Source organism: Silurus aristotelis (genome assembly GCF_946808225.1).
Source record: "Silurus aristotelis genome assembly, chromosome: 12".
Lineage (NCBI taxonomy): Eukaryota > Metazoa > Chordata > Actinopteri > Siluriformes > Siluridae > Silurus > Silurus aristotelis.
In genome coordinates this window covers 9673263-9684645 of record NC_139585.1, presented here as the reverse complement: position 1 = coordinate 9684645, position 11383 = coordinate 9673263, and the positions used below count along the sequence as shown (strand labels likewise).

At 37.4% G+C, this 11383-nt stretch overlaps 1 protein-coding gene across 1 annotated transcript in view; it reads left to right on the top strand.

Moving 5' to 3' along the window:
* The window catches only part of rnf213b (ring finger protein 213b), a 44973-nt gene that overhangs the window by 20211 nt on the left and 13379 nt on the right, over window positions 1-11383 (top strand). The window contains exons 26-48 of the mRNA XM_083556359.1: window positions 64-200; window positions 420-518; window positions 651-769; window positions 848-964; window positions 1050-1096; window positions 1267-1426; window positions 1525-1660; window positions 2048-2236; window positions 2347-2480; window positions 3786-3961; window positions 4181-4384; window positions 4547-4734; window positions 4817-4937; window positions 5043-5143; window positions 5289-5468; window positions 6626-6771; window positions 6896-6995; window positions 7085-7196; window positions 8639-8855; window positions 9547-9737; window positions 9817-9939; window positions 10630-10740; window positions 10975-11208. Coding sequence (XP_083412485.1) covers window positions 64-200; window positions 420-518; window positions 651-769; window positions 848-964; window positions 1050-1096; window positions 1267-1426; window positions 1525-1660; window positions 2048-2236; window positions 2347-2480; window positions 3786-3961; window positions 4181-4384; window positions 4547-4734; window positions 4817-4937; window positions 5043-5143; window positions 5289-5468; window positions 6626-6771; window positions 6896-6995; window positions 7085-7196; window positions 8639-8855; window positions 9547-9737; window positions 9817-9939; window positions 10630-10740; window positions 10975-11208 — 3342 coding nt within the window. The remainder of the gene's footprint in view (window positions 1-63; window positions 201-419; window positions 519-650; window positions 770-847; window positions 965-1049; window positions 1097-1266; window positions 1427-1524; window positions 1661-2047; window positions 2237-2346; window positions 2481-3785; window positions 3962-4180; window positions 4385-4546; window positions 4735-4816; window positions 4938-5042; window positions 5144-5288; window positions 5469-6625; window positions 6772-6895; window positions 6996-7084; window positions 7197-8638; window positions 8856-9546; window positions 9738-9816; window positions 9940-10629; window positions 10741-10974; window positions 11209-11383) is intronic.

The following is an 11383-nucleotide window of genomic DNA, read 5'->3' as shown; positions in this document are numbered from 1 at the left end:
AAGATTATTGTGTAATAAATGAAGTGGCATTTAATTACATTTAAATGTGATATTTTGTGTTAGTTGACCACCTTCTCCAGTCTGCTAACTAAAGCCGATGTGCGGAATCTGGCCCAAGATTTGGGTCTATCCATGGAGAGGTTTCTTTTGCTTTCTCTGCACCAGTTTGACACAGAAGCTTCTTTCTGCAGCAAAATTAGGTAAAACCATCTACTGCCAAAATATGCGGATTCTACAATATATTCCACCCATATTGAATTCATGTGCATCACCTTTTAAGCTTTTTTTGGAATTTGTTTAAAAACAAAGATCTGTGAAGATTCTTTTTAGGTTTGAGCTTTGCTCAGATACTGAACAAATTTGTTTTTTTTACACAAATATACTAATTCAGAAGTTTTTCTCACTTTTATCATTCACAGAGACTTCCTAAAGGCTGCACATCTGTCTCTGCACGTCCTATTGGTTCAGATGGATATGGAGGAATCACTCTGCAAAAATGAACTCATTGCTTCTGCAAAGTGAGTGGTTTATACCATTTTCTTTCCTGAATTCACTTTTTTAAATATTTGTTAGTGTTCATCAACAACAATGCTATCTGCCATATATTTGTAGTATGTAGTAAGGAATAAAAACTACTATTGTGTTTTCAGGTACTGCACCATGAATGAACTTTTAGCTTTTCGGTCAGATGATAACAACTGCTATATTGTGTTTATCACAAAACTCTCAAGGATTGCAAGTGACAATAAGTATATTGGATTTCAAGGAGGTGAGTGAAATACATTTACAGATAAAAGCAAGTATGCTGAGTTTCTAGGATCTGCTTCATTTTTATTTTGTGTAATAGGTGCATGGCTTTCTACACATATCGATGACCTCAGAGACACTAATGAGATGAGCTTGGATCTCTCTGTATTTTGTGGAACACCAATCAGCAAACTACTGTCTAAGCCAGCACACCCTGGTAATTTGCTACACGCTAAATATAAGGTCATATTATAGTAGAAATCATATCATATCATATATCATATAATATTTTGCATTTGTAGTTTCCATGGATGTAGATCAAGAAATTGCCACGGTCAAAAGCCAATTGGTAAGTTTTTTTTTCTAAACAGTACAAAATGTTCAAAAATCTTTTATTATTATTAAAAATAAATGACCCCAAGTTACACTACTGATAATATGTCCAAGTGTATCGCAAGATAATAAAAAATATCTTATTATATAATAAACTAGATAATAAAACCCCTTATATTTGTTCAGCAGGATAAATCTGCATATCTGCACAGTTTATCTTTGGTGAGATCGTGCACACAGAAGGCCGTTTCACTCCTTCGAGACTCTGTAAATAACGATTCTAGGAGTGTAAAGCGCATGCACACTCTTCTTGGCCTTCTGGATATCAACACTGGGCGTATTGGGGGTAAGTTGCATTACCAGCCCAACCCGCTGAATTGTTACTTCAAAAACTGAGAATAATTTTTTTTTTAATATATCGTTTCATATCATTTGGTATATTAGCGCGTTTCCAGGAAGTACTGCAGAGGCGATTGGTGGTTGCCCTGGCACAACGAGAGGAGTGTATGCCTAATGCTGGAGACTGGGTGAACAAAGAAATAAAGAAGCGGGAGGCTTTGCAAGAAGGAGGTACTCTCAGGTACTGTAGAGGATTCAAGGCGTTGGCTAAATGTTTGATTTCACCTTGTCTTCAGTGATGGTTTCATGTTTGTCTGTACATGTAGGGAGGGATGCCTGATAAAGGTCCTGGTAGAATATGTCTACAATATTAATCACTGCTATATATTGTATTTATCTTGACTTAATGGTGTCTTGAGTGACTTTAAAAAAACTTGAATATGAGTGTGAGTTTACTTGAACTACATTGTTGACTTAAGTTTGCATGTGGCTTTGGACTTAACCTTAGGGTTAGGGTTAGGGTTAGAGTTATGTCACTCACAGACATGTTACTGTTTTAAAACAGTAAATTACCTGAATAGTTTTAATTACACAACATTCTGTGTGTCCTTATAACTTTTATACATAGACACACACTGTGGAGATGTCTACAGGGAGTTCTGACCCCAATTCTGGCCTGGATATTAGAGGTGCTGGACAGAGATTCTAACCTGGAGCTGGTGTATAATGCAGGGCTCAGTGAAGGACTTGTCCATTTCTGGCTGGATATCTTCGATGATGGGCAGATTTTGGACCTGCCAGTGCCACAGAACTCAAGGTACAAGTTTGAATAAAATTTTGATAATGGCAGTCTGCTATTTTAGACAGTTTAGGCAGATGATTGCAATTTACAGTGGAAACAAATGCTTATTGTTTTCCTTATTTTAGTTCCTCAGAACAAGAGATTGACGTGCAGTACAATCTGTTGGTGGGAGGAGAGGCACGTACCTGCACTGCTCCTTTCAGTTGGCTCATCAGACTCTATTGTTATAACCTATGGGAGGAGTCTAGGTTTCTGCAAAGTAAGAATATAAAGAGATTTACAGTAGAGTTCGATTGATATGGGTTTTTCTCTGGCTGATGCCGATGCCAAGATGCATACATAATGCAGATTTTTTTTGGCTAATATGTTTGGACAATCTCCCGATTACATAAAATTGAACAGTTAATTATTAAGACGTGATACATAAATTGCCTAAATCAATTAGTTCACCCGTGCTTACCTGTACACTAAACTGCAGCTGGTTGAAGGCTCGCTAACAATACAGTTTAAAAAACTTGCATTCTCTCTCCAAATGTAGCATCGAATTATCTCATAAAATATATTATGCTAGATTGGGAAAAACAAAGTTTTTTCAGTGTGTTCTGCATGTGTGCGTGTGTGTGTGTGTGTGTGTGTGTGTGTGTGGCTCTAGTCTGACGGAGACAGCTGTTTTTGGCCGATTTTGCACGTCGGCAAAAAGAGAACTTAGATTGGCTATTCATCTTAGCAAATTAGCACAAGAGAAAAATTTTTTACTGATAAAAGCAAACAATGATGGAGTGAAGAGTGAACACCCAGACATTTATAATTCTTGCTCTTCTCTTTGCAACTTCGCTACATGAATCCGTTATGTAACGATCGCGACAGGTGTAAACGCTGCTTGCTTTAAATATTCACAGTTCTAGTTTTTCCGGTTTCCCTGTTTGAATGCCGAATACAGACTACTGCAACCTGCTTGTATGGGAGAATTATGCTCCCTCACTTAAGTGCAGAAAGTATGCACACGGTTTGGTTGAATTTTAGCTTTAAAATGTCAGTGTTCTTACCGAGCAAGTTTAGTTAATGAAGACCAGTTAGATGAAGCATTGATAATGCAGCCATAGGAGTTGATTTTTCTAAATCATCCCATTTCTTTATGTCTCCTCTTTTTTTTTTGCTATAGCTGCCTGTATCTGATTTTCAAAACATTGATTCTGTGGATCTTCTTGGAGGCATCTTATAGACCTGGCTCTGTACAATGTCTTTCTTTTGGGATAAATGAAGTTTATTTATGCCAGATTATCTGTCTGTCTGTCTGTCTGTCTGTCTGTCTGTCTGTCTGTCTGTCTGTCTGTCTGTCTGTCTGTCTGTCTGTCTGTCTGTCCATCCACCCGTACTGAAACATCTCTATCAGGATTGGGTGTATTCATATACCCTGGTGCAGCATTAAAATACACAACAGTTCTGTTTGGATAAGGACATCTACTACATGCTGTTCTAAATGCCCATAAATTGCAATTTTTTGTATAAATGGCAATGCTCAGATAATACTTCACTAAAAGCTGTTTTGTGATGTCTGTCTCAGGTATTGAACAGGGCAGCCACAAGCAAATCCAGCAGTTTGTAAGTGCCGTGACTAGCAGTCGGTTGGGTGGCTACATAGAAACACTGTCAGAGAGAGAGCGCATTGACCTGGGCCAGAGATATCTTACTGACTATGTGATCTTCTCTTTTAAAATCAAGACAGAAGAAGAAGTGAAGGTGAGACAGGATCAGTAATAATATGATTGAAAAATAAAATCTGATAGTGTGCACTCAAACTGACACAGAAATTTGAAAATATACTATTTCTTTTTTCTTTTAAGATTTTATTTATTTTTAGGTCTCAACATTTTTAACCTCACAGTATATCAATAATAAATGGATGAAGTGATGTTTTCTGTGTATCTGCATGCACATTAATGTTTGATTTTGTTGCAGGTGTTCAGGGCAGCGATTTTAGGTTGTGTTGCTGCTCTGCAGCAGGATATAGGTGTAAACACTAATCTTTCTCCAGCCTGGATCATGGCAGCAGCTCAACACTTCAGTCCACGACTTGACACACTCGTACACATTCTGCAGATCCAGCCTCAATTAGCTCCTTTTGTCCTGAAACAGTCCTTAAAGACAAACCGTCCAGACATGGTGAGAAGACTAAATACTTAGATAGACTAGAACACCAGATACTTTTCAACTCAATCACAGACTCATCCCATGTTTAACTCTCAGAGATGAGTAGAAAAAGGAAAAGTAAATTAATTTAACAGAGATAAAAATAGTAACCATCATAATATTCTTTTGTTACAGCATGAAGACATTCTAGCTCTTTGTATGTGTGTGGAGGAGACAAAACTTCATTCGTTTACATCGTTTTCTAAGTGCTCAGACTTTCTGGGCAAAGTTGAACTGCTGCAGCCGTGCTTGCAGAGAGTGTTCAGTGTAACTTACACCTCCCTCTGCAGTGCTGGCTCTCTCAAACATCTGGATGCTATTAAGTAAGTTTTGTGGAATTAAAAGCAGAGGGTTTTTTTTTAAATATGCATGTCTTCTATATACATAATCAATAATGCTTTTCAGGTCTGTATGGCAGGGAATGTTGGTGGTAGCTGCTTTTATCGAGCAAGTTGTGATGAAATTATATTCGTCTGATGAGAAGCTGGTGGCCCAGACACTTAAACACTGCAGCCAGCTACACCGGGTCAGTGTCTGAGGAAACACACCAAAGTGATCCTTCAATAATTTTCGTTTTCGTTACCAGGCTATTATCAAATAAATGGTTAATTTTTTCCCACCAAATCATTAGCTGATGGAGCAGTGTCCTGACCTGCAGAGTAAAGCCTGTCTGCAGCAGCTTATCCGCATCCTCAACGACTACCATGAGGAATCCATGAGCAGAGATTTACGGTACTGCTCACTTTCCACAGTGCTCTTTGCTTTTATTTTTAACCAAAATTATTTATGGTTTCTGTTCTTTGATTGAATGTATGGCTAGGTTTACATTTTATGCCTAAAACTTCCATTTTTTACCTGGGCTTTTTTCACACCTTAGATTTGGTCTGAAGTGTCCTGTGTGTCTGGAGGACCTGACTGAGCCATGTGTTCTACAGTGTGAGCATGTGTTCTGCCTGTCCTGTATGAGGAGTTGTCTGCAAGGAGAAGAAGTGAAATGCCCAAAGTGCAGGACACTGCTTCCACCCAACTTCCAGCCAGCTATCTCAGCCAGAGTAGAGTGAGTCTTTCCAGAACAAGTGTATCAAATGCTGTTTTAAGATAATATGATTACAATCAAATCATACTCTTGTGGTTAGGGTTTTGTACAAACACTTGTGCAACCTTGGCAAATTATGTCATCATGGAGATCGTGTGTGCACATGTGCATTGCTATGCTGGAACAGGTTTGTGTTTTGTAGTTAAAAATTTGCTACAGTATGCATCCTGTACAGCTGTGTGTTTCAGAGTTCCTGTCAGAACCCTGAAGTTTATTATTTTGCTATAACAGCACTTGTCAGCAGGATTTCATCCTCATATACCAATTTTTATTTATATTGTATATTATTTTATTTATAGACAGATATTAGTGAATTTTTTAGAGTTTGGAATGTAATATAATATTGTGGAACTATAAGCAGCTGCTCCCTCACCAACATTAGATCCCCACCACCACAAAATAAATCTATAAATTTTTTTCTTATAAAACTTGAATAGAACTCAAATAGAAAAGAATAGAGTAGAATAGAATAAAATATCAATAGCAGTCAAAGTTGAGTTAGACAAAGTGTGAAGTAAAGATCGGTGGTTGAAGTGGCTAGATCATTTTGGTCACAGAAACAAACTGAGATGATGATGAAGATATTCAATCCTCTTGGAGGTAGGCATCAGCGATATGAGCTAAATTTCATATCACAATATTTTACACTGTCCAGACGAAATCGATATTATATTGCGATATGAGAAAACCAAATGTGGCATCAAAGAGCATTAGTAAATTAAACAAAACAATATAAATGCAAAATTAAAAGGAATGAATGTGTAACAGTATCCACAGTATAGCAAAATCCATATCATGGCACGAAATGAAACTGTTAGTCACGTTCATACCAGCATATCACCCACCTCTACTTGTAGGTCTTTTAGGAGTGAATCTGTTCAAATATGGAAGAGACCAGACATGTGATATACTCCTAAACAGAGAAACACAACCTACAACTATGCAATTACACTAATACAAGCTCATCATAAAATGTAACTATTGTAGGAGCCGCTGTTGTGGAAAACAATAATCAACATTTTCTGCCTACACAAATTTAGAGAACGTGTAATCATAATGTCTTTACAGTTTGTGACCATATTGTATTTAATTACTGATTAAAATAATGTGTTTTGCAGTTTGGCCCTTAAACAACATAGAAAGTTAAGGAGCTGCTGTAACTCCTTCTTTTTGGAAGTGGTCTCTCGGTTTTGTTTTTCCAAAGGACAACAACCCAAAGAGGACCTGGTGGAGCTGCTGTTCTCTCTGCTAATCTCAGCACAGGGTAGGTGCTTTTTATTTATTGATGGATACCACATAGGTGTTTTTGAGCAAAGCTAAATATTGTGCTGCCTTAATTAAGAATATTGTTTTGTGCATGTGGATGTTTGCACATATATGTTTTGTAGGAGACGTGTATAAGACAAGAGAGCTAACCCCCTTCCTGGAATGTGTTGACCAGAATCCTGTGGTACGCTCTGTGTTGCCTAAACTCTTACTGCAATACAGGTATCAATGGCTTTGAAAACAGACACACAAACACACACATAAATATATAAGTATTATATGATTGAATGTTGCACACAATATTTTTTCAGTTTTGACCTGGTAAAGGGCCATATTCAGACATATTTGAAAAACCTGGAGGACAAACTACTGAATAATGAGGATAGGATGGAACTTTACAGACTTTTTGTCAACTGTTTCCAGGTATTTCATTCTTTCCATAGGTTTTCAATGTTTACTATTTGTACTACTTCTATAGTCATGATAACCATGATTATGATTATAATCATCTCAATTAGGTAAAACAATACAAGGCAGTACTACTCACCATTAGTAAATATAAACAGTCAAAGCAAACCTGATTTTATGCTGATGTGCAAATATTTTTAGAAAATTTAAAGAATAAACCTAAAGTTCTTTATAATTTGAAATGAAAAGGTTTTACATAATTACACTTAAAAACGAGTAACTAAATAAAATTTGTTATTTGGTATGACTATATAGTTGTTGTTAAGGAACTCAGCTGCAGTATTGTGAGTTGTTATGTGGTAAAAATGTAAAAACAAATGTGGATATTGTAGAACCTTGTATTTGTGTATTGGTGGGTGAAAAAGTGTACTTGGAGCTTACTGTTTTTTAGGGTGCTTTTCAGGAATCTCTCTACATCCCAACAAATATAATACACAATCTGAATACATTACAAAGGAAGTTTCATTGAAGCTGGAAAATGCATTTTTTTTTTCAAATAAATCTTGATATTAATTATATAAATATTTTTGCAACAGTTTAGGTAATTTAATGGTATGAAGATTTACTTTGACCAAACATATATATGCTTTATTTTCATTTATTTCCATATTATCATTTATGTTCAGCTCAGCTTCTCCAAACCTTCAGCTGAAATACAGACATCTTCTATGACTTGCCAAAAGTGTTCTAGTTGAATATTTCTGGATCCAAGTTCAATAGAATTTAAGTGCTCCATGATAGGTAAAACTCCAGCTGACTATTTACTCTCTAAATAATGCTTTAAAAGTGTGGACGTATCAATCGGGTCATTGTTTTGTTGAATGTTAAACATGGTTAGAATTAGCTACAGTCATGAGAGAATTTCATTAAATTAAATTTGTAATGGTAGCCTGTTGGTTCAGTATTTATTTCACCCAGAATAAGTCTGCAACTTTCCCTGCACCAAAACAACCCCCAAAACATTAAGCTTGTTAAAACTCCATGTTTGACTGTACAGTAATTTTGAGAAAGTCTGGTAACTTCATCTTTCCTGTTCTATTTGCTATATAAGTTCTTGTGTTAGAGCCAAAAATGTGAAATTTGGACTCATCTGTCCACAGAACTTCTTTTTGTCATTTACTGTCTAATTCTGGTGTGTTTTGCCTTTTACCTAGTTTGTTGCAAAGAAACAAAAGGAACAGGCACCATATTCATATAAAATACATATAAAACACTATATAATTTCACATTTATATTGCATTGTTGCCTTATTTTAATACCATATTTGCAATTTTAGATTTTATTTGTCTATATTATTTTCCTTTTTATGTGCATTTACAACCTCCTTCATTAATTGTATTTGCTTCAGGTATATAAATGCTTGTGTGTAAATATATTCCTGTGTGGGGTTTTTCCAGGATTCTTTGCTTTGTGTGGGCTGGGGTGAAACTCTGGAAGCCAAAGAACTTCAGCGGCGTCAGCGGGATGACATAAACTTTCTCAACCGATTGGCTCGCAAGCAGACGCCATCCAGAGAACAGCAGCCGGCTGAGTTTCTCCTGTCCATGGCTCATCTCAGGATGTGTCTGGACACTGCGGCTCGTATTCTGCCCAGGGCTGTTCGCCATAAGAGTGGTGAGGCTAAGAAGATTTTCATAAACCTATGAAAGTATGCATGTAGTGTACTAAATGCTACTGTACATTAAGCCTGTTTGCTCAACATAGATATGATCACTCCAGAAATAGTTTATAGTATTATGGTATTGTCAGGAATCCCCCTGCCACGCCCCCTTCGTGGGCTGTCACACCTGGGCATTCCCCGAAGCACTCCGCTTCTTCTCTCATGCGTGCCCCGCCCGCATGGAGATGCTGCGCTCTCGGCTTCAGTGAACACACCTGATGCTCATTGACTCTAATCACCTTCCTCTATTTAAACCCTTCACTCCCACACACTCACGATCTGTTATTAAACGTATGTGTTTGGTTAATGCCGGTCGTTATTATCACGTGTGCCGTTTCTACGCTGCGTACTTTCTGCCTCAGACTCCTCACTCTCTCGACGGCTGCGCTTCCTTTCCGAAGCGCACCCTTGGATTTCCTACAGACCGGTTCGCTCTCGGTTCCGGACTTTGTGGGCCGCGTTCACGGAACGCACCACCGGATATATTCCTGACTTTGCATGCTTTTGTGTTAACCTGCCCGGTTTGGTGAATAAACTTTGTGTCTATTGCTTACCTCGGCTTCCGCCTCGCCTTCCGCATAACAGGTATGTAGGTATGTTTGTATAGTGTTAATCATGATGTTGGTGAAATGTGTGCTTCTTCAGGGGGATGTCTGGAATGGGAAGAAAGACTGTTAGAGGAGATAAAGGCCATCTTTAATTATGCTCAGAATGACTGGTATAGAGTCTACCTTCTCAGAACGCTTAACAGGCAGGCGGGCACAGACTGTGTCCAGGCCGTGATGAATAGCACCGCTTATGAGTGGATCTTCCCTCCCGAGATCCTGCGACTACAGGTGAGTGTGGAGCTTTTCATTTATTATGAATAGCACAATATTCTATAATTCTTACCCTCTGCATGTTTCCTGTTTGAAGAGGTTGATTCCTATGGAGGTGGATCGATTTCTGTGCTGCGGTGAGCAGTATCGCACTATCAGAGATGGAGTGGGTCAGGTGTTGCTGGAATCCAACAGTGATGAACTTAAAGCCACACTACAGGTCACTAAAAATAAGAAGGATATATCATTGCTTTACCTATAGACCTGGAGCTTAGTACATTTTATTTCCTTGAAATCAAGACAAGTACATTTTACTCTTATTACAACTCTATGCCTCCAGGACCTCTGTGTTAAATACTGGAACATATTTAAAACATATAAAATTAACTAAAGAACAGTCTGGAAATGTTACAGTAAAACAACCTACTGTATCTAAATGCAAATGTAATCTAAATGTAAACCTTCTAAATAAATGTAATGTAGGTTTGAATGTTTACATTGAACCAATCTATACTTTCAATCTGAATGTTAATTCCAACTCTAGGGCATACTTATCTTGTTCACTCAAACATCCGAAGCTTGTGGGCAGAAAAGTTTCCCAAAATATCAGATGCTCTTTATCTGATAAACAAAACTTCTCTGGCATTAGACAATGTCAGCACAAGCATTCTGTAGGTTAAGCACTAGAAAGAATACTGAAAAAATTAACTTGACTGGAATTCAGATTCTTAGAGCAAATAGCTTATGTTAAATTCCACATATGTTGCTAAGTAACCTTTAATCTTCATGTTTGATCAAGTCTACTGAAATTCTTTATAAACCTGTAATTCCAAATATTCTTTTTTGCCGTAATTTTATTGAGACAGTTTAATGCTTTAATAACAGTGTATACTTGTGTGTTTTTCTCCAGAATGTGAGCTGTTCGGTGTCTATGAAGTGTGTTCTTCTAGTTTTGGCTTTGTTCAGACAGGTAACTTGTCGCCTACAATCACCTGAATCAGCCATGCGCCCTGGAGCACAGGTAAAAAAAAAAATTCTAAAAAAGTTGATAAGTCATATTCATCAGTGCCATTGCCTTCTTTATCATCTCAATAATTTAAGAACCATGATACATAAATCTCATTTTTTTCCCACTCTTAAGTAAAAGCAGAGGCATCTTCAATACATTGCAAAATATCAAAGTCCAGTCATAACAAATGCTGGATAAGTGATCTGCTAAGCATATTTAAATCTATTTTTCTGTTTTCCTGAACAGGATTTAGCGATGCTGAATGACATTGTGAGGGAGAGCACAAAAGGGCATCTGCGTGACTTCTGCACCAGTCTGTTAGGCGGAGGTCTCATGCCACACCTGCATGTCTGTGCAAATGAATCAGCAGAGAGACGTCTTCTCCTGGAGCTCCTGGTTCATGCTATCACTGTGTTCCACAGTGGGAGTCGACTTCTCTTTCCTTTTCACCTCATTGCCTCTAGGCCAGAAATGATGAGGGTAGGAAAAAGTAAATCAATCAATGGGCAGAAAATAGACGTATAATTTTGTAAGATTATAGTGTTAAAGCTTTTTTAAATCTCATTTTCGCAAACTGTTTTTTTTTATTTTTTATATACAGTTGGTTTGAGCCATCTTTTAACCTAATCCTATAATCCTCCAAATTATTTAGCCT